General features: G+C 43.6%; 3 protein-coding genes across 3 annotated transcripts; all 3 read right to left on the bottom strand.

The window, feature by feature from the left end:
• Positions 1–516: 516 nt before the first annotated feature.
• lin7b (lin-7 homolog B (C. elegans)) lies at positions 517–5,366 on the bottom strand. The gene is made up of 6 exons (XM_086056256.1): positions 5,095–5,366; positions 3,782–3,900; positions 3,229–3,300; positions 2,699–2,908; positions 1,952–2,115; positions 517–1,089 (listed from the first exon to the last, which is right to left on the bottom strand). The coding sequence occupies exons 1-6, from the start codon at positions 5,171–5,173 to the stop codon at positions 1,068–1,070; spliced, it is 666 nt and encodes a 221-aa protein (XP_085912382.1). The 5' UTR covers positions 5,174–5,366; the 3' UTR covers positions 517–1,067.
• Positions 5,367–7,046: 1,680 nt separating this feature from the next.
• On the bottom strand, positions 7,047–13,688 carry snrnp70 (small nuclear ribonucleoprotein 70 (U1)). Its single transcript, XM_086056208.1, has 10 exons — positions 13,478–13,688; positions 12,998–13,151; positions 12,850–12,912; positions 12,453–12,507; positions 12,300–12,364; positions 12,134–12,196; positions 11,775–11,856; positions 8,486–8,587; positions 8,278–8,377; positions 7,047–8,174 (listed from the first exon to the last, which is right to left on the bottom strand). Exons 2-10 carry the CDS (start codon positions 13,142–13,144, stop codon positions 7,442–7,444), a joined length of 1,410 nt encoding a protein of 469 aa, XP_085912334.1. The 5' UTR covers positions 13,145–13,151; positions 13,478–13,688; the 3' UTR covers positions 7,047–7,441.
• An 857-nt stretch (positions 13,689–14,545) lies between these two features.
• scaf1 (SR-related CTD-associated factor 1) lies at positions 14,546–23,023 on the bottom strand. Its single transcript, XM_086056206.1, has 6 exons — positions 22,830–23,023; positions 18,145–21,675; positions 17,594–17,676; positions 17,039–17,341; positions 16,148–16,276; positions 14,546–15,442 (listed from the first exon to the last, which is right to left on the bottom strand). The coding sequence occupies exons 2-6, from the start codon at positions 21,575–21,577 to the stop codon at positions 15,293–15,295; spliced, it is 4,098 nt and encodes a 1,365-aa protein (XP_085912332.1). The 5' UTR covers positions 21,578–21,675; positions 22,830–23,023; the 3' UTR covers positions 14,546–15,292.
• Between the last annotated feature and the right edge of the window lie 284 nt (positions 23,024–23,307).

The following is a 23,307-nucleotide window of genomic DNA, read 5'->3' as shown; positions in this document are numbered from 1 at the left end:
TTGAAGTGAAAAGAAATTACTTCTGCTTGATGTTCGTCCCTATATTGATCCTATTCATTTATACGACTTTCCGACTACAATACAGACGGAACTGAAAATTACAGAAAATGAATAAAAATGTTGCAGATTTTTTTTTTCCAGATTGGTCAGTAGCAAATGATGTGTGAAAAATTTGGTTTGGGTGAATATGAGCTGCATGAAAAAAAGAGCCATACATATTTATGTACAGTTGAACAATTATTCAACCTTCATTGTAAATTATATTTAAATCTTGAAAGTCTTTTGAATTTGCCCTTTTTTTTTAATTGTTCTCCAATTTCAACCGCTAAATAAAAATTACATGATCTCACACCCAATTCAGATTAAAAAAACAAAAGCACGTAGCAACCATGGGCTGCTTACTACATAATATCAATATGTTAATATCTAGATCTATCTACAGTATACATCTGTGTATATATATATATATATATATATATATATATATATATTTGAAAAAAAAAAGACACTTGGAAAGACTGTTTGACTGACATTTATTTCATGAGCAAGCCAAGGAAGTAAATAAATAACAATATAACATCTAAGACCTAAAGTCACACATAGCAGCCACTGAGGGTAGTTCTTCCTAATGCCTAATGGTCAACCCTCTATCGGGATGTCTGTCACAGAAATGGTCTCGAAGGCTTAAGTGTCTTTTTACACACACTTCCTCAAACGTCTCACTTCTTAAGAGTACGGTGGCCCACACACTGTATGTAAGGACAAATTCTGAATATGAACACCAAGAGCTAGTCAAGCCACATACCATGTACATTACATTTATGTTGTTTGGACACTGGAGAAGATTTCACATCAGGATTTGACGCTACAAGCTATCACTGTATTTTCCTAAGAAATTGGGAAAAGAGAGAAAGGATAAACCTAAACTGCAGCGTTTGGCTTCATTTCAGGTAGCAGGTGTTTGTAGGCTACTTTGGTTTACTACTCATTGTCTATCGTCACGCCTCCAACTGGGACACAAGAGTCAGGTAGGATGGGTGATGACGTGGATGAAGACGTTGGATCATCTAGCCTCTGGACTCCAGAGAACTGCAAGGAGAGAGACTGAATGATGAGTCATGGCAAGCTACTGTATACCCACCACACACTGAAACAACAGTATCCAAATGCATATCTGGCCTGACATTTGATTTTTTTTTTTTTAGACGATGCTGATTCCCATATCTGGCAGAATAAAATTCCAATAACTAATCGGTTGATTAATTGAAAAATATATATACAATGAATAAAATAACAATAGCGATATGAATTACAGGCAGAACATTTGACCATTTGACAACATTTTGCCCTTAAATATTTAACTTTACAAGACAATCTGCAAAAATCATTTTTTTACGCATTTTGGGGGAGGGGAATATTTTAACTTCATTATGTTTCTCTTAGGTTTTGCTATTTCCCCATCAATAGCTCGAAATGGGCCGTCAGAGATACCAGTTAAGTCACGGTACCGCTGTTTATCTTTAATTTTTGCCATTTCTTTGGGGCTGAGTGTGGCGTTGACACTACAAAACCAGCCGGCGGCACTGTGGTGAATAAATGTTACTGTGCCATTTACAACCACTTTATAGTGCACATTGCTGCCACCTAAAGGAATGAAGTGGAACAGCTTCATTTGTGTAAACCAAGAGCTCTCGACTGCGATGTAGACGTTCTGTGGCCAGTTTCATTTCGAACAAAATAATGCAGAAGTCGTGTCACACCAGCGGTCTGGCTCAAGCTCAACTTATCACAGCTGAAAAGTTTTTTTTATATGTACTGGACGCTAGTGGAGACCCAAATAGAGTCTCTCTGCGAGTTGCACTCCATTTGGCCTCATTTGTTTCAAGGTAAAGCAACAATCGATCAAGCATGCCCATCCTTAGTATGTCACTAGGGCTGTGAGCGATCTCACGTGTAGCTTGTGTGTTGTTGTCGTCTTCGGGCAGTCCTCATCTTCTCAAAGCGAGCTTCCATTTCCTCGAGGACCTTTGGGGTGTAGCGCACCACCAGCTTGACAGAGCCCTGGGCGGCCTTCAACAGCTCCACAGCCTTCTCGTGGTGCTCCCCCTCCACAGTCTGCATAGCCACAGATGCTGGTCTTAGCTATTCAGCTATTGCTATGATACCACAGAGCTCATTTGTAGTGAAGGCTACGGTTGACACAAACATACAGTATTACCATCACAACTAGTCACCCCCCTTTACTGATACGTTTACGTTAATCCATCAACCTTTCCGTCTTAACAGTACACTTTACGACAGTAAATTATTGCGTGAATATGTTCCACAATCCATACCCAACCACGATAGGTGCAAATCCACAATAAAAGGACCACATTAATTTTTTTTCAAATTTTTTCAAACACCTAAACTTCTTAAAGCACTCTTTTATTTTCCAAACAAGATGTGTATTGGTCTGTTATTTTGCAAATTAATGACTAGTCTAAAGTGTTGAAAATGGCTTGCTCTTGTTGGAGTTTTGTAGGTATCGAGTCCATAAGCCCAATTGGCAATTTACAAAACAACTACTTACTCAATGCGTGTTCGTTTTATCTTTCAAGAAGGTATCCAATATAAATAAAGACTCACACAAATCGATTGAATCACTGTACACATTCTTAACCTTCTAGAAAGTGTTTTGTTCTGAGCTGTTTCCTACCACTCCATTGACAGACAGCAGCTGGTCTCCTCGCTTCAGCCCTCCCTGACGATCGGCCACCCCCGCGGGTATCACTCTGGAGATGTAGATGGGGGAGTTCTGCTCTTTGCCCCCCATGATGTTGAAGCCCAGCCCCTCGTCTGTCTTGGGCAGCTCCACCACCCGTGGATGCGCGTGGCCCTCGCTGGCTGCAAACGCTGCCACTGTGGCCTAGTCAGGGTGCAAACCAAGTCTTTAAGCTAAAAAAAAAAAAGTCTGCATATTTTCAGTGTAAAAAAATAAATAAATTAAAGACGAAATTTTCTTTACAAGAATATGTACTATGCGGCCGCACTAGTCGAAACACAGCATTCTGATTAATATTGCGTTTGTGGAATGTGTATTGTTGGCATGGAGACAAGTCCCAGGATACACGTGCGGAACCAACAAAAAACATACTGAAGGAATAACAGTTCAAGAACCATAAATAGGCAGTCGCCTACGTCTTATAAAACACAGTATGTGACTTGTACTTAGTTAGCTTGAAATACCTTGGCTGTAGCCTGCGCTCGCACTTCTGGTCCGCCGACAATGTCCAATGTGTCATACAACTGCTCGTATACCTGACGGACAGGGGAGACAGGCACTCAACCTAAAGGTTGCACTAAAGATTAGGCCAGAAACAAACGTTTTAGCAACAATATATACATCATTTTCAAATAGTCAAAGCAATTGTAGCTTTCCAGTAAAGAAGCTAACGCCACTGTGTTATTATGTGTGTTTAAATTGATGGCTGTTAAGCTGACAATTGCTGACAACACATTTTGTCACCCCAAAATGTCAATAACTAAATTTAAACTTTTTTAAATAAATAAATAAATAGGACCTAGTTTTTTTTTTTTTAGTAATAGTAATTCCTACTATGCTAGCTTTCTGTTTGCAGGTATGTAATGAGCTCTTGGGAGCTGAACACACCTCTCTTAGGATACAATTATTGCACAGAGATGCTTTAATTGGGGACTAATAAATTCTCTGGGATCTCATGAGACCAGAAAGCATTTCGATGTACAGTGAGAAAAAAAAAATCTTTCTGTAGTTTCATACCTCTCTAATGGCGGCGCAAAACTTGCTCTGCAGCACTCTCTGAAGGGCCTGCAATTTTGGAGGGGGCAATTCACCTCGGCGCTGCAGCCGGTCCAACAGCTCAATCACCCGACACACATCTAATAGACACACACAAACGCACGCATACAAAGCCAGTGACTTACTGAGAGCAAAAGATGCCGTGTGTGATCGACCAGTGGCTCCATCTTAACTGGTCACGAGTACTGGTGCACTGCCCAGTACAGCAAATGACTCTTTAACCCTGTCAAACTCAAACTAAAGGCTGCAAAATTGCTATCCATTACCAAATTGTGAATTTAGGACTTTGATAAACAAATATTTTATTTTCTATTCACAGTTTCTTACTACTGTATGTCATAATTATTAGCACGCTGACAAATGGCGACGGCCTCCTGCTTTTCGTGAGTTACTGTATATCGTTGCTTTACAGTATATGAAAGAGGAAATGACGTTTACCTACAACCAAGCCAATCTGAATCATCTGATATCAATTTCGGTCTGTCCAAACTGTTATTCGATTGTTTGGAATATATTTATGTCTCATTACATTTTCTGATGAAGGCTAAATGTTACATTAAACAAAATGTTAACATGAAGCAGTGACGTTAGTGCAAATGGCTGTGCATAATTTTTCCATACAGATCTCAAATGCTGAGCGTGTGTGGCAACTGGCGTACACAATTATTAACTAGCATTATTATATTAAATCAATCTAAATAATTATATCGTTTACTTTCAACTCATTCTTGCCTGCAGCATCCAGGGGGTCTAGAAACACCCTTAGCAGAGGTTTACTGTAAATTCTTGATCGGCCCATTTGAACAAAGAGAGGGATAGATGTAGCACCTTCAGCACTGACACAGTAATATGCTGTCCAGTCCACTTGACCACACACCATTCACTTGACGTCACAGTCGCGAGTAACGGATTACTGTTCACAAAGAACACCACTACACGAGCTGAGTTCAGCACGCAGCTAACTAGTAAGCCTGATATTCATGCACGCATGGTTTAACCGCACCCTGTCCACATTTACCCGCGACGTAATTGGCACAGCCATGTTGTTTAATTGTGAAATGCATGCAAACTTGTTCCGTGCATGTCATAGTCACCCAAAGCAGCACACCGGGTTTTTATTTTTTTTTACAATTACAAATATAGTGATTCGTTGCATTATTACTACAGTTGCTATGCGGCGTGGAGGTTTGTGGACATTCAAACGGAATTCAAGACGTGCACAAAAATTGATAAATATCCACAATGTATTATTGTATAAAGCTGCAGTACTGTACCTCTTTCTAAACAGAGCGGTTCCGCCATGGCCGCCATGTCTGCCTCCTTGGCTGGATGGTAGTAAGAGGACATCATCATGCGCGTGCCTGCCTGCTTATTGTTTGTCAGTCGCTCTCCTCTTCACAGAATTGCCTGCTCCATCGTTTGGAAGTCGTCAGACGGCGGACCGGGGGGCAAGGATAAGCAGCGCAAGGACAAGAGACGCACTTTACGAGCGGGGAAATCAATGATGGATGAGTCGCGACGTGTATGGGGGCGTGTGCGCACGTAACGACGTAAAGCGACATACATATATTACACTGGAGTGATAGTGTCAACAGATTAAGCCTTGTGGTGATATACGAGTCAGATTTTTGAGACTGTTGAAAATATGAGAATGTATGAATATCCATGTTTTGTATTTGCCTTTGTATGTTTTGTTTTGTAGGCCACACACGTGTAGATTTGGCTATAAAGTGTGAGCCACAACATTGCGCATGCATGTACAGTATTGATTGAATATTGACTATTATGTGTTGTGTGGTGACTGGTTCTCTATTATTTAGCTACGTACCATACTGTAAATGGCATTTTACAATAACGGCAACTGGGGATAATGCGACACTTTATCCGGCAGTGTCGCTGTAGTACGAAAAAATACACCATCAGACCACACATCGTTTAGGAATGCGGACCCCCGCATGCTCGCGCATCAGCGGATACATCTACTGTATTTTTCTCTTATATTCAATATATATTTTTTGTTCCGTTTGAGTTTTCCCCCTTTCGTCGACCACCTCCCTTTTTTCATGGAAAATTCATATTGAAGCCTTTTTTGAAGAATTTTCTGGGCTAAAATGTTTTCCTCAGTGCATTTCATCGGGCGTCAATTATACGTGGATTTTCGCTAAAGCAGAATTAAAGTCTTATTTTGAATGCAATTGAGGATTTATTGCTCCAATTATCTAGGATCATGATTTGCCAAGTCATGGAAGTTATTATGGAAAGCATTTCTCCTAGTGACCAGGAGATGGCGACAGCGTAGCGCCTGAAGATGATATCGTGAACTGTATTGTAACCTGGAAAAAAAATGTTGATATCCTCTGTTGAAGAAGTCCATCCATTATCTATACCGCTTATCCTCACAAGGCTCGCGGGCGTGCTGGAGCCTATCCCAGCAGTCTTTGGGCAGTAGGTGGGGGACACCCTGAATCGGTTGCCAGCCAATCGCAGGGCACACAGAGACAAACAAACATTTGCACTCACAAATCACACCTAGGGTCAATTTAGAATGTTCAATTAACCTACCATGCATGTTTTTGGAATGTGGGAGGAAACCAAAGTACCCGGAGAAAACCCAAGCTGGCACGGGGAGAACATGCAAACTCCACACAGGGAGATCTGGGCCTGGATCGAACCCACGACCTCTCTACTGCGAGGCGGACGCGCTAACCAGTCGACCGTGCATCCACTGTTAAAGAAGTATTCTGACCCCGGATGTAGCTACACAGAGGAGAAAGGGAACTATTGGGTGCAGCGCAAACAAACCTAGCTTCTACTAAGCATAGACAGATCCAATTTAATATTTATCACAGAACAACGATCGACTGGTTAGCGCGTCCGCCTCGCAGTAGAGAAGTCGTGGGTTCGATCCAGGCCCAGATCTCCCTGTGTGGAGTTTGCATGTTCTCCCCGTGCCAGCGTGGGTTTTCACCGGGTACTCCGGTTTCCTCCCACATTCCAAAAAAACATGCATGGTAGGTTGATTGGACACTCTAAATTGCCCCTAGGTGTGATTGTGAGTGCGGATGTTTGTCTCTGTGTGCCCTGCGATTGGCAGGCTACCAATTCAGGGTGTCCCCCGCCTACTGCCCGAAGACAGCTGGGTTAAGAACAAACCACAAAGCGAACTTTATAGTACAGCAATCAATGTAGCAATGGAATTGTGGTACAAAAGTAAAGAACACCAAAACATAATTAAAAAAATTTAATTGAATTTTAAACAATACAATTGTGAAACATCACACAATTACCTTCAAATCTCACACTAAACAAAGTATCTGTAACCAATTGAACTTTGAATCTAATGCTTAATAAAGCTGGAAATAAAATGTGACAGCTTGTGTTTCGGGTTGTAGAGCACCTTCCTCAAACCAAGAGGCAAAAAGATCTTGAATTGGTGAAAACTAGATCATAGAGCACAAATCGTGCGACTCCACAATGAAACACCATGTGGAACGAACATTTCTTGTTGAGAGGAAGGCGAGACATGGTGTATATATGGTAGCTTTGCCATACAATTAATTTAGGGAGTCATGGTACAGTAGAATATGAAACATTTTTATCAGCGAGCGAGAGGGGTCTAAGTTAGTACTCATCTCCAGTTGTTGCCTCCATCTTATAGCCATTCTCACCAGCAGCATATTCATCAGGTACAGACTGCTGGTCCATCATTCCATCTTGACTGTACTCCTCCATGTTGGGCGCTTCTTCTCCCTCCTCATTGGCTATTTCATCTTGAGGGCCCATGTCTTCTCGTAGGGAGCCGTGGCGCTCCTCCCGGCGCTCACCCCTATCTCTGTCTCCCCGCTCCCTCTTGTGATCCCTGTCCCGGTCCCGGTCTCCCCTACGCCTGTCTCTGTCCCTATGGCTGCGTCTGCGGTCCCTATCCTTTTCTCTGTCCCTGTCCCTGCGCTCCTCGGTACCCTCACCTGCTTCTGCTTCAGCTTCTTCCGGCGCTCGCTCGCCGCCCTCTGGGCCACCATCTCCCTGGTTGACCTCCTCACCTTCAGGGCCCTTAGCCCTCTCCCGCTCGCGCTTGCGATCCCGACTTCTACTCCTCCTCTTCCTGTCGCGATCCCTACTCCTTTCTCTACTCCTGCTGTCGCCTCCAGCCGGTGGCATACGGTCGCGGTCTCTGTCTCGACGCCGACCGCTGGCGGCGGCGACCTCCTCCGCCGGCGCCGGCGCCGGCTGCCTGTCTCTCTCCCTTTCGCGTTCGCGGGAACGGGTGCGGCGGCGGCGCTCGCGGGACCGGGACCTCCGACGCTCTCTCTCCTTGTCGCGGCTACGCTCCCTACGCTCGCCACGATCACGGTCACTATAAAGTAATAAAGATAAAGAAAGGTCAGTTACACACAGGCTTCAAATTTGTTTGCCGTGCTCAAAATAAAAAAAAAAGAATAATAAAAAAAGAAGCTCACCCTCCCAGGGGGCGATCATCATAGCGAGATGCATCATCTCTGCCTGAGTGTTTGATGTTGACATCTGCACCACCTCTTCTAGTTCCTCCTAATCCTCCACCTGAGTGAAACAAATGCAAATGGCTTGGTTAACTTCTTACAATTGCTCAGAAAAGCTTTAAAAAAAAAAAAAAAAAAAGGAAAAAAAAAAAGGAAAAAGTCTACTAACCTAGTCTACGAGGGTGCCATCCTTTGACAGTGCGTCCTCGTTCAACATCCACCAGCACTCTCCTGCCATCAATCTTCTTGCCATCTGCGTGCTTGTAGGCGGCTGGAGAAGAGGAGTGGGGAGAAGAAAAACACGGGAGATAAGAGCATGATGCGTCACTGTAGCCTAGGAAACAAACAGTGCTTTAGCATACTGACCAGGAGCAGGTGAAGCCGAGAGGGCTGCTCTCTGGATAAAAGCCCAAGGAAAATGGGAGTAGACTTCCTTCCACCCGATGCTCAATGTTCTTTTATTGCGTAACTCTACCTCCGCTTTTTAGACGGTATTTCGCTGTGACCAGCAGTGGTGTTACATTTAACCTCCTTTATTAAGTCCATTTAAACCGACTTATGTTCTCCATAATTCAGCGCAGTGGCAAGTTAGTGGAAATACGCAATCAACTGTTAATCGGCTAACTTAATATCTCACTTTGTCGTCGCATTCACTTTACTTACCAAGCTTGCTGGGGTAGTTGCCATTGTGCACATATTACATTGTGTTTACCACGTCTAACAAGACCCTATCATGCTACTGATGCAAACGTGTGTAAATGCTCAACAACTATACAATGAGTACCCACACACACAACCACGCGCGCGCACGCACACACACACACACACACACACGTTAGGTAAAACAAAGTTCGATCAGAATGGTGTAGGTTTGTAAATATATAGTTTTATGAACGCAGTAGTTAACATTGTATCGGACGTGAGGCTTTTGTGGTCGTTTCCATGTGACCTTCTGTGAACTTTTACCTGCTTACCATTCTCCTATGCAAGAGCAGCACAAACACCAACAATAAGGCACTCTCATTCACAGCGTGTCTCACACCTCAACCCACGATGCCACACAAACGTTTGTTGATCCATCTTGCACAAGTGAAGAACTTTTGACATTGGGATGCCTCTTCCTGTCTGCTACACTGGTCTGTGGCGAGGAACGGACGGCGCTAGCGTCGTGATGTTGAAGGACAAGGACTTACCACAACCCCTCACTTTTACCATTTAGACAAGACAGAATCTCACATGGGCCTTAGAACAGTCTCAAAAGCTAAGTCAGAGGGCCTTACCACATCCCCTCAACACCAGAATTCACTTCGTCACCACACATCATCAGTCAGGGGCCTTACCAGAACCCCACCACTTCCTCTCTTCACAAAGGATGCCATTTAAATGCCATCCACAGACAGGGCCTTACCAAACCCCCAACGGTACTCCAAAAACTGACCAAAGGGGAAAATAATTTTTTTTTTAAAAGCTGTCAAAAGGCAGAAGTTGCCTTCATGTTGCTGCATCCAATTAATGGAGGCCAGTTATGCCATGCTACTAACACTAACCACTAAGGTGGAAGAGAATTTGCTTCAATCTGAAATTATTCACCCATTGTCTAAACCTTATTCCAATGGGGAGAGGGGAAGAAAAAAAAAAAAAGTACGACCCGGTGATCTTAAATCATTACTGTAATTAGAAAGACTATGTAGCGAAATTTAATTACTTGGATATGTAGTGAAAAAAAAAAAATTATAAACGGCCCCGGTGTCAGACTCATAATTACCAAGTACATCTGCCTTTTCTATTAAAGCCATCTTAGCCTCAAATACATTAGCTAAACTACAATCAGGGCTTGTTAACAGCAGTAGCTGCCCCAACCACCATTTTACGCTACATTTCTTACGATAATTCACATCGGTGAGTAAAATTTAAGTCTTTCAGTGCCTGGATATGGACTTAACTAAATGGTACAAATCATCCCAGAAACCTTTTTAAGTCTAGTGAATGAATGCAATGTCATTCCTGAACAAGCAAGCAAGCCAACCACCCAACATGGGTCAAAGTGGGTACATTTACTCTCAGGGCAAATATGGGATCTTATCATGGATGTTTTCTTAGCGTTCCGTGACGCCCTGCGCAAAGACGGCACACCAGGTGGGGTCACTACTTTGCCACAAACTATGACAGTCGTGTAATAGTCAACAACAGTCGCTCCCGCTTTCTCTCGACGGGGCCTCTGTTCATCTACTGTGCAACTTCTACATTAAAGAACAAGCTCTGAGCAGCAATGCAAGGTGGCTTTAACAAAAAAGGGCAGAGTCATTGGGTACCATTAAATACGCTGGTGTTCAGGGGTGCGTTCAATGGTCAAAGTTGTAAACGAAACTACTTGTTGGAAAGCTCCTGGGGCTTGCCAGTAAAAATGCTTTTCCCATTGAACGTAGCTCCTCTTCCCTGTATAGGAGGTGGAGGGTGGAAAGAAATCTTACCCATCATACAAACCCATTATACCAACCATACACTGAGCAGTGGTAGTAGGGTGTAGATGTATCATAACCATCATCATCTGCCAGCCAGCTCTGGCCAATAGCCATCACAGATTGGCGGCTGCAGTGGCAATGAGAATAACACACAGTTAATATGATGCTTAACCCCGCCTCCCCACTCAAGTTTATCCCTTGCTTGACTACATTGCTGTGATCAGCAACTCTGGTCTTGCAGAGCTAATGCCACCAACGTCCGAGAATGATGTCACTGTGTCAGATGACACCACCTGCTTGTCTAATCGGGCAGTTTTGTATGAGCCATTGTGGCATCGAAAAATAAATTCTGATACTTCAATATGGTGAAATTTACATTCAATTATCTCACCATGACCAGGGTTGAGGACCACAAAAAACAAACTACCAACTCTTAAGTTGGGGTTCCACAAAATCAATAGATATTTCCAAGAGATACCCCATTCGATGAGTGACTAGTCTTAACCTTGTGCTTACCAATTGAGTCCAACCAGCAGAGTTGCTCTTCCACAGAGCTACATCACCTAACAGTTAAAAGACAACGTGCCCTTTGACAGGCAAAGAGGTTCAGGTTCACAAATGATGCACACCTCTACCTCTCGGTCCACCCATTTTCCCCATGATGCCCCTCTGATTGAAGCAGTCCCCTCTTCAACCAAACCATCAGTCAACTGATGATACGCAACAAACACAGACACACAAACATCACACAACCACGAGACGGTTTTCATCATGCACAATGTGGAACGTAATGTGCAAGAATTTGTCATTTCACTTGAATCCAAATTTCCTATTCATATGGGACTGATCCCGATCCAAGCTGTTCAAGGATGCCAAACCCCCCCCCCCCCCCCCCAAACGTGTATGAGAAGCTGATGCCAATGGAAGAACCCTGGCGGTCGCTTGATGAATATGTGACAAACGTTCTTATAATCTCAGTGCTATATTTGTACTCACAGTGCATGTCACGCTCATGCTCATACTCAATGAAGGCATATCCACGAGGTTTCCCCGTCCTCTTGTTGTACACGATGTAGATCTGCAAGCGACAGGCACATAATCATCAGAATTATGATCGTGGTCGCATTCACCCTGCTCATCAGATGCTTGATTATGCACAGAGCAGTGCAATAACCATATCCCTGCCTTTTTGGGGGTTTACAGCTGCAAGTCCCATTCCATACATTTTCAAAATAAATTTCAAGGTGACCCAGCGCAACGTGACACCTCATCTCTGAGTTAAACTCAAATTCAGCTTTGTAGCAGAGACATATCTGACTATGGCTAGACAAGTGATTAACAGTAAGTAAACTTACCCGCTTAATGGGACCATAGACTTCAAACTCACGACGAAGTTTGGACTCTGTAGTATCGTAGTTCTAGGGCAAAGAAAATATTGTTGACAGGTGAGAGGAAAGGTCCCAGAGGCAGAAATCCCAGTGCTAATGTAGAAACACTTGGCCATAATTTTGGCATACTTACCACTCTTGCAACAAACAACGTCTTAAAGGCATCCCCTTGAGCATTAGGGTCATTATGGGGGTCCCCTAAAATAATACAAATAGGAAGATTTGTTAAACCCCAAAGAGCATAACCAGCCCAAATAGCTTATTGTTTGTCAATGAAGGAACTTACAAAGTTTCAGTTCCGTCTCCACCACCGTTTGTCTCCTTTCAATTTTTTCTCGCCTCTGCAAAGTAAACATTTTGCAATTAAATGGGTAATTGACAGTAGTATCAGGAAATTTTGATGTAATGGCAACATATATACAAATGCAAAGACTAATACGGAATTGTAGCTTGGCCGTGAGCAAGACGATTATCTGCTGGAAAACTGTAGCTCTATGTTTTTAAGTACCAAGTGAGCTAAACGGAACTTCAAATGTAGAAAATTAAAACCTACAAAGCAGTAACGGTTCGATCGATTGAGTCCACATCCATTCAAACGCAAACATTGACACCATCCTACACAGTATTTATAACATTAAAACAGTCAAAGTCATCTTGCAGTGGTTCATAAGTCCCAAACGCACCTTTCTCTCCAACCTCTCTTCGCGAGTTTCAGCCCTTGTTGGTGGAGGGGCATCTCTAGGATCCTAATCAAAAAAGTCAACAAAAGATATGTACTTTCCTTCCTGCATTTTAAAGTAACAATACTGTCATAGGTGATAAGCTTTCAACCTCAAAGTGCCTGATAAACGGGGCGATGCCACAGTAAGGTTGGTTGTGGTGTTTCTCGTGCGGCAACTTCTCCAGTTGAGGCAGAAAGGGGATTGGGTCCCGCGGGGCAAAGAGGGCCAGGAGGTTCGGGGGTAAAAACTGCGTCATTTTTCACCTAAGACGACAAATCAAGTTAAACCGGTGGTTTAAAAAAAAAACAACAACAACAACAATCATAAATGTGAGATCAAGTGTGAGCAACAAAGACAGAATTGGTTGCTAGCTTAACGTGCTAACTAGCATGTACCTCACGGCTGACTTAAATGTGCACGACTGCAATCGGTTTGTTTTTACGAATCATCTTTTCTCAAAATACACGGCAAAGCATTATGAATGAATCACAAGGTGTAGCAGCTCTTTAGTTTCGCTCGCTCAACACTCGAATTACTCGTGTTAACCACTAAGCTAGCTATGCTAACAAGACACATGGAATCTTGTTACCTTCTTTCACTCATCCAACGTCGAAAGATCAATTACACCATCGAAATAAAACGCACATGGGACACACATAAATGCACTGGTGGGTTCAGTTAGTAGGGTTTTCGTGTGCGTTAATAAAAGAAAATGTTGCAGAATTGACCGAAACGCAGTGCGACAACTAGCTGGATCGACGCGTATTGTAGAACTTTGGTCAAATCAAAATGGCGGGATGCCGTATAACCGCCACAGCCGTCGTAAAATAATGTTGCATTCGAGGACGTTGGAAAGTCGGATTTCTCTACTCAGGAGTGTCACAACTTCGAGTCCGGACCTTGTTCCAGGTGAATGTAAACAACAGCAATGGCTAATTCCGATCGGAATGATTTGTTTGTCATTCTGGTTCTTCACAACACATTCTGACCCCAAAACCTTCCTTCATAATTTCCTTTTTTAATGTAAATTAAGAAATATATTTATTTTCAAAGCATTTCATACATTTAACCGAATAATTTCTTGCGGAGATAACGGCATATCTTCAGTACAAATCACGTTGCGTTATGTTATTTAGAATAACTAAATTAATGTAATAATTATAAAAATATGTTCATAATCTTGTAAATTATATTTTGCCAATCAATATGTAGAGTTATGACAGAGTCAAGACGGTCGGTGGCGTCGAAATTCCTCTACCGCCCAGGCCCCCGCACGACTTTACAATTTGTCGTTTTTTTTACTCTGTCAGCACGAGCATTACGCAAGAAATAAAAGGGAAACGATTTTGTGTGCAGATATTAATTCGTTGCACCAATAATGTCAATTAAATTGACAGTTAAAAAAATCTATTTTTCTCCGCACTTAGATTTCTGTACTTTTGCTTAGTTGGCTTTTTAATTTTTTTTTTTTTACATTTAAGTAGACTCCAATTACTTTTGCCACACCTGGTGAGAAGCAAGTCTCATTGTTTCTCTCAGCAAAGGAAAATGAATTTTCCTCGATATTACAAAAGCATTGCCTTTCTATTTGACATTTAATAAGGTGAAGCGAATCGTTTTATTTACAAGAATATTAACTCACACCTGACCTGCATGCTTCCATCAAAATACATTTATTTTACATGGATGTAAACAATTGGTTTATCTTTTAAAAAGTCGGTCTGCCCCATTCTTGACGGTGTTAAACGTTTGCAACACATAAAACATTAAACCGGAAATTATAATATATACATTTGTTGTTTCATATGCAGTGTTAACGTAACATGGCGCAGAACATCGAGTAATCAAGCACCATAAATGAATTGTTGATCCAGCCATGTAATATGAACGATTCAGCCACATTCTCAAACTCAGCAACCTCATTCAGACCAGTCAAGCAAAACATAGTACGAAAACCCGAGAGCCAGTGTCAACTGTATTTGAACCACAGTGTTGTAAATAATTACTGTAGACCAACCCGCTGGCCACTCAAGCTTACGTACTATTTGCAAAGAGACAGGTGTGTGTAGAGGAAATATGATCGGAGTATATTTCTGGAAATGAATGATGAGTATTTAGGAGTGTATTACAGATATGAGACAGTTAAAAAAAAAGTCTTTCTGGTGTTTGTACAAACACAGTGTAGCATTATTGGTTGCATTTTTAGGGTTTGGGGATTTTATTGGGATACATGGGATCCATTCACTCAATCTATACATGGCCTGTTCTCTAAAGACCTATTTTTTGTTGGACATATTTACAATGAAATCACACAGATAAGATGCATAAAGCAGAGAAAACTATAGAAACATGAGCACAACTTGGTGGATGTCCAGAACAACCAAAGGCAGAGTAGGATAACATTTTAAAAAGCCCCGCCCTGTTCCCTGTCATCCCTCTCTTCGTCATCCATTTTGCGCCCATGTTTCCGGAAGTACTTGTAGCGCTGGACGTACAACTTCACAAGGTTGCTAACCTTGACTGGGTTGATTTCACCGGTACGGCTGTGACAGATCTGTGACAAAAACAGAAGCATGATTCAGTTCAAAGACTTTAAGTTCTTAAATTGGCACATAGGAGTTCACTGTAAAAAGCATCCAATCGGGTAAAACTTTGTTTCATATCAGCCAGTTTAGTTACAACTTCAGACCGAACTACATTAGAGGTGCAACGATGAATCGTCAACTAATCGATTATCAAATTAATTATTTTTGATGTTCGATGACTCTCCCCGCCTTCTGCCCGAAGACTGCTGGGATAGGCTCCAGCATTCCCCGCGACCCTTGTGAGGATAAGCGGTATAGATGATGGATGGATGGACTCGATGACTCGTTTAGATACCCTTTTTATTTACAATTGTCTAAATGCACAGAATTTCAGCTTCTTACCAGTCTAATTTTTGTAGTCCTCTATGAAAGCCGACTGATTATTTTTTAGTTAAATCAAAATACAACATTTGCTTTTACTTTGGAAAACAATGATCAACATTTTTGCACATTTTTCTCACATGTTATGGACCAAACCAGTAAGTGAATCCTAATGAATATTTATGCATTTTCTGCACTGTCAATTTGAAATAAAGTCCTGTTTTTGAATAAAGGGATGGAAATCAAAACATGATTTTTTTAATCCGATTCATCGATAAATCAACTAAATAATCGACAGATTAATGGATTATTAAAATCTGAGTCGCAAGAGGTGCGCAAGATGTGCGGCTGACCTTGTGAACAGCTTTTCTGAGGATATCTTTGTAGTCATCCTTGTTGATGTCTTTGCGCTGATAGTAAGGTTTGATAGCAAGCTTCACCTCTTCCACTGCCCGCTCCTGGGTGTGGAGCTTCTTCAGGTACTTTCATCAAAAAAGGCCAAATATAGATACATTAGTAAAAAAACAAAAAAAACAATATGCAAATGATTGTTTAACAAATATAATTACAAGGTATGGGTATGACAAGAAATATATAAAGTTCCCCTTGAGAGTCAGAGATCTAAAATGATCTGAAGGAAGAAATCTTGAAAATATACTATGCAGTGTATTTGCCACTCATGTGCATTAGTAGGTGAGAGATCTGCAGGAGCACTTATGTGTCTTTCTTCTTGAAGAAAGCCTAACCAACAAAACTGTCTAACTGTTTTTATATTGTTCGGGAGTATTTTCACCCCAAATTACAGAGCTAAACATCAAAAGGTTCTTAATGCTCACAACATTACAATGATATTTTCTTTTACTGACAGGAAAGTCAGTCAGAGCCGAAACAATACAACTTAAGGGCCAAAGCGTTGTTGACTTGAGCATTTGCTTTTTGAGCAATGTGAGAAGCCTAGCCACGCCTACACTGAACACCTTATATAGCAGATATAAAATTTTACCAAGCGGGGTAAAATTTGCAATGGTCTCTGTGTTCACTTTTGCCAAATGGCTTAAACAGCCAGCTTGTGTTTTCCAATTTCATGTTTGGTTACGTACTGGCTGCACAAAGTATAGGTGAATAATAAAAATATTTTCGGTGTTTTGTACTGTAAACGGTAGTGATGGCGATGCTATAAATAGTCGAGTATCTTATTACACAAACAGGACAACTGCAATTGTGACAGGATAATCAACTTTTACCTTATCAGGGTCTTTACTTTCATTGTCCCAAAAAGTGTCCCCAGAGCTCCCTGTCAATCCTGGCAGCCCAACAGGCATGACAGGTGGTGGTGTCTGTGCGCATCCGCCTCCAAGGGTGGGGTGCAGGAGGGAGGGCGGAGTTTTGGTGCAACCAACTAATGGTAGAGAGCTCTGAAGGATGAACTGTGCTGGGCTCAATGCAGGCGGCGGAGGCAGATTGGGAGGGGGTGGGGGGATCTGGGAGGAGGTCAAGGAGGCAGCTGACGGAGCCTGAGACTGACTCTGGTTTGCTTGTGAGAGCATCTGCATTTAAGACAGGAGAACAGTGAATGACAATATTTGCCAACGCTCGAATGAAAACTGCTTTGCAATGGAAGGAAATTTTGTACAGTAGTTTGAGGAAAAACACTGCTTTTGGGGTAAAAGTAATGGATTGGTAAAACGGATTGTGTGATTATCATGGCTGGAGTATGATTAAATTTTGTTTTGTACAAGGTATTATTCTATCAACAAGACTGGAGTGCAACAGTCAAAGATGGTCAGTGTTCCTCTCACCTGGCTGGTCGCTTGGATGAACTCTTGTGCTTTCGCTCTGCTGGCAATATTTGCCTCCTCCATTTTGAAGAGTAGGGCAGTTACTAAGAGGACAAATGATGCGAGGTTAAAAATAGTTTGATGCTGAAGTCAACCCCAAACAATTCTTTACAATAATATGTTCTATGCACCTTCACTAGTCTAAACACACCATTCTGGTTAACATGTGGAATATGAGTTAAGCAGCAAAATCCACAAACACAATATTAATCAGAATGCCATGTTTAAACCTGTGGGGCTGGATAGAACATTTTCTTGTAGAGAACAGTTTTGGGTTGACATTCCCTTTGAATACATTCCCCGTCCCCACCAGACATTAAAAAAATAGTTCCACGCTAGAATGTAAAAAGATACTATTGGTTCTCTTTGTAAGACAAGGGTGCGCCCTGTGATTTAGGACCCAAACTTTTACGTTTTCATTTTATGAAAAACGTGAGCAACAGCGATGTGTTGTGTGTCAATCGACAAACATCCCCAGGTGTGAAAGGTTCCTAGTGATCAAGCAAACTCACATGCGAGAACCCCTCCAGTTGTGCAGTCCACCCCCGTCTGCAGACTCCATGGGAGGACAGGAGCTGCCGGAGGAGGGGGCGGAGGAGGCTTACTGGCAGATGACGAGGACACCGAGGAGGAAGAGGGGTCTGACGAGGACAAAGGCAGAGAAAGGGAACCAAGGACACCCCCGACCGATGAGGACGGGGAAGGAGGCGAGGGCGCCGATTTGGGCGCATTGTCTGGCGGGGGCTGCATGGTGGTGGGTGTAGACCCCTGGGGCTCGGCCGGGCTGGGGGGACTGGGTGGCGCAAGTGTGGGGCTGGTCTGGGTTGGGCAGTCGTCAGCTAGGAAAGAAGGCTCCGGAGTCTTGCAGCTGCTGTCCACGGTCTGAGAGTCCGGCGAAGACTCCCTGGTGTCCCGCAAGGGAGCCATAGACGGCGGGGGCGTACGGGGCGGTGAGGCGGCGGGCGGGAGCGCACTTGTGAACGAAGAGGAGGAAGAGGACGACGACGAGCAAGGGGCAGGGCCTGCTTGGCCAGAGTGTGGACTGACGGGCTTGCTTCCATCTCCGGCGGTGGAAAGAACCTCTTGAGAGGCTCCGCTCCAGCCTTCAGATGTCACTTTTGATTGGCTCCCATCTCCAGCGTCCATCTCTGATGCGCCACCTTTTTCCCGAACTTTCTTGACCAAGCGACGGCGGCGTTTGGTTGCTAACGTTGAGGAAGGGGAGGGGGTCGAGGACGAAGTGGATGTGATGGAGCCGGGCTTTGTTTTCTTTGATTTCATTCCCGCAGGACTGGCCAACGAGGGTGGCGGTGCTGCAAGGCTGTTTCGCTTGCCCATACTCACCAGATCTTTATTGCGCACCCCTACTGACAGAGGCTCAGTGCAAGGTTTCAGAAATGGTGACCTGCTCTCATTATCTCGACAGAAGACTACAGCAATTGAACCACCCACCACAGACCCACCGGAAGCTCCTCCAGTGGCTCCGGAACCAAGGAGGTCCATACCCAGCTTGCCCGAGCCAATTGACGCCCCGGTGGTGCTACTCACACCCTCACGCACCAAAACAGACACTTTAGACTGAAGTTTGCCTTTACGACTGCTGCTCTCTTTCTTAGATTTGCCGGAGCGCCCCAAATCCTTTTTGCTGTCTTTGTCCCACACTTTGTCTTTCCCGACTTTCCTGGTTCTCTTGGCTAAAGGAAGGCCGGTTGAGACAGGAGCAGAATCGGACGCGGCTGACAGAGACGGAAGGCATTTGCTTTTGGTTTTATTGGACGAGGAGGACGACGACGACGATTGGGTCAATTTCTTTGACGTGTGACCTTTCTTTTTTGGGTGGTGCCGTTCAGTCTTTGGTGTTGTTTTCGATTTGGGACTGGGGACAGGTGGGTCCGGGGGCAGGGCTGCTGGAGGTGTATCTTCCAAGGATGGGTAGTCCGAGTCCAAAGCCTCACCGTCTAAAGACAACACGTCCATCTCCAATTTATCGGAATATCGGTCCGACTCATATCGGTGATACCGGGGAGGCGACGGTGACTGCGATCGGCTGCGACAAGTTCCCCGGTCCATCTCCTCTCCGCCTGAGTGCCATCTTCTCTTCTTCTTCCTCTTGTGGGGCATGTCTAAGTCCTGTACAATGCGACATGGAGAGGCTTGACTGCGTATAGGAGAACCAGGTACGGTGGTGGTGGTTGTGGTGGTGGTGACCGTGATGGTTCGCTTAATGGCGAAGAGGTCGGAACCATTAAGGTCCTGAATAGATGGCGGGACAACGGGACGGCCATCCCGTCGACGTTCCCTCTCATGCTCCCGGGCTCTTTCCCCCTCCCTTCTCTCCCGGCTTCTTCTAGGCCTCTTTGAAATGTCTCGCTCTCGACTGCTTGAATGAAATATTCCCTTCCGCTTCCGCTCATCTTTTCTTGAGCTCGAACGTCTCTCTCTTTCATCTCTTCTCTGGCTAAAGGTGCGGCTTTGTTCACTCTCTCTATACCTGTCCCGTTCACTTTTTCTGTTTCTGTCTCTGTCCCTACCTCTGTCCCGGTCTCTTTCCTGATCTCTTTCCCTCTCTCTATGGCGTTCCACAGAAGGGCTAGAGAAGGAGTGTCGACTGTGGCCGTCTCGTCTGGAAGAGGCGTGTGATTGTGAGGCCTCTGGGCTACTGTGATGTGTTTTCTTTCTCTTCTGACTACTACTTCTGCTGTTTCTCCGACTTTTACCTTCTTTATCGGTCTTGTCCGCGGGCTTCTTTTCTCTGCTCTTTTCTTGATCTCCCTCCTTGTCTTTCCTTCTTTTCTTTCGCTTCTCATCCTTGTCCCTGGCCTTTATATCCTTGCTTCTCAGTCTGTTCTGGTCCTTGGAACCTTTGGAGGACTTGCGATTTGCGTTTCCTTGCTCAGCAGCGGGTGCAAGAGGGGAAGAAGGCATCAAGTCAACAGGAGGAGAAGGGGGAGGTGGCGGCTGAGAAGTGAGTGGGGACGAACCAGGAAAGGCAAGATATCTTTCTTTCCTCTTGCTGACCAGTTTCCTTCGCAGATCCTCCACTCCTACCACAGGCTCATCTTCTGTCTCCCTGTCTACCTCCCAGTTGCTGTCTGCGCATACCGACACAAATCCATCGCCATCCAGCACGCGGAGGATGCGCTCGGGTTTAGGATCAAAAAAGGTGATCTTGGGAGAGTTCAAGAGGAGATTTTCCGTTGCTGTTCTCTTGCTGGCAACATCTCGCTCAATAGCGACAACAATCTCCCCCTCTTCAATCTCAGAATGGTCAGAGTCAGCCCGCTCTCTCTTAACTCGAGCTTTGGTAGTGCTGTAGTCAACTCGCCTTCTATGAGGGACCTGGGGAGCCAAAGGAGGGCTTGGCGGGTCACTGAAAATATCAGTGGAATCTGGAGGCTCCTCTTCTTTCTCCTCATCAATTTCTCTCTCCGCATTCGTTAGCTTTTCCGTTAATTTGCTGTTTTCGTCATCATCATCGTCTGATGCAGGAGAACCAGTGGGCTCAAACGGATCGTACTTCTCTCCTTCCTCTTCCTCAGCCTTTCCATCTTTTTCCCCTTCTGTAGGATGGAAAGGGTCATATATCTCTTTTTTTCTACCTTCTTCTTGATATTCAACAGCTGACTGTGACGAACTGCGAGGGAAGGATTCCTTAAGGGTGACTTTGGACGTGGAGAGGGATGACATTGCTAGGGACGCAGATGTGGAAGACACCCTCACCAGTTCGGGCTCACGATTCTGACCTTTAACATGGTTCGGAAAAACGGATGAGTTGGCACAGGGAGAGGATGATGTAGATGAGGGTGAAGACTGATCAGATGATGGAGATGACCGAGACAAGGAGGGTGAGCGACGAGGCGGGCTTCTGGCAATCTCTCTTTGGGCGGTGGGTGAGCAGGAGCTGGCAAGCCTCCTTTTGAGGCCGGATGCTGACGTCAGGTCCATGGTTTGGGACAGCTGGTTGTATACAGGTTGGTCAGCTGAACCTAAAGGGTTGGAGGCTGAAGGGAAAGCCACTGAATGATTGGAACCCACAAACGAACCTGACAGAGAGGAGAGAGACAGAGAGATGCAGTCTTGGATTGAAACTAGACATTTAATGAACCGAATGGACATAAGGCTAATGTGAAGAGTGAGAACTGAATTTAGCACTGAATTAAGCAAGGTATGGGCAATAAACTACATTTTCTGATCAACTATGGCTCTCAACTGTGCAATAACAATAATAATCATTTTACTATTTTTCAAAGATGCAGCACGCACAAAAAAAAAGTTGCCCAGTGTGGTTGCCATAGCAGAGGTCTTGTCTGATGTAACATTTTTTCACCCTCATAGATTGTTAATGATGCACTACTGGTACTTTGCTAGTTGCAGCTAAGTGCAATCTAATTTTCCTCAGTCATTTCAAGCTCATCTCTACATTCAAATTCTATACTTCTGGCATCTTTAATAATATGAAAGTAGTCAGGTCAACAATACAAGTAATTTAGTTTACAACTGTGTTGCAAAATGCAGGAACAGTTTTAAATAAAGGCAACAAAATGGTATATATCACCAGTCTATTTGAACTTTTGGTTTATTTAACCTCTTATTTACGTTCAACGCTGCTTTCCCTCGTTCACGTTTGCAATGTACATAAACAGTGCGTACAGTACACAGTGTGTTACTGCGGCGCCTTCACTTACCTCATGACATGAATAAAGCATCTGTCTAGCTATAATCTACCCATCAGTGTCATATTTATTCTTTGTTAGTACTATTGGTATACAGACACTATATTAATGTAGCAGTTCCAATCAACAAATAAAGCAACTTATTGAAATCACGAACCAGCAGCCTTTTTCCCCCCAAACAAAAGCCCCGGTTTCCCATGTCAAACACATTGCAAGCGTCCTTTTGCCATTATGTTGACGAGAATAAGGCTTCGTTTTCATTGGAAAATTAGGCAGCTCCGGTTTCTCTACCACTGTTGCCAACTGGGCATTGATGATCGTTATGGTTACCGATCGTGGTTTTATATGGTGAGGGACGTTTGGGCGTTACTTACAGTCAATCTTTATAATCAAAAGAACATAACACGTTTTGAAAAGTCATCGATTTGTAACTCGCCGCACAACCAGGTAGCTATGTAGCTAAGCTAAATAAGCTAAGGCTAGTTAGCAAAATGTAGCAACTATGGGTTGTGTGAGCAAATTACCTTAGGTCCTGTTACGTCCGGTGTAGTGTTCCAGCGTGCGCACTGCGCATACCGGAATCTCTTTTTATCACATACGATTCCACGGTCAAAAACAACAAAGACTGCTTTTATGGTGTTTTATGATCGCAACATCAGCTCAGTTCCATCAATCTCCGCCATTTTCCACTCCCTCAAGCCGCATGACAAAGGGTTATGGGCAACGTAGTTTTCTAAAGACAGGTTTTAACCCTTTAATCGTCAAAGTAGCAATAGCGCACCAAGCAACATTTACAGTATGCCTTCATCGAGAACCAATTGCAAGCTATAACCTTTTGAAATCAAAACTGAACGTTTTATTGAAAAAACTCTGTCCCCTAAAGGGGTTAACTGATGTGACTATAAAAATCGTGTTCTAAAATAACATCATTCTACCAGACTGCATATCTGAACACAAAAACAGCGACAAACTTGACGTGGTTAGACGTGAGAAAAGCAAAAA

Source organism: Filicampus tigris, chromosome 16 (assembly GCF_054856515.1).
Source record: "Filicampus tigris isolate MCC_2025a chromosome 16, RoL_Ftig_1.0, whole genome shotgun sequence".
NCBI classification, from domain to species: domain Eukaryota; kingdom Metazoa; phylum Chordata; class Actinopteri; order Syngnathiformes; family Syngnathidae; genus Filicampus; species Filicampus tigris.
This window is presented reverse-complemented; position numbering and strand designations above follow the sequence as displayed.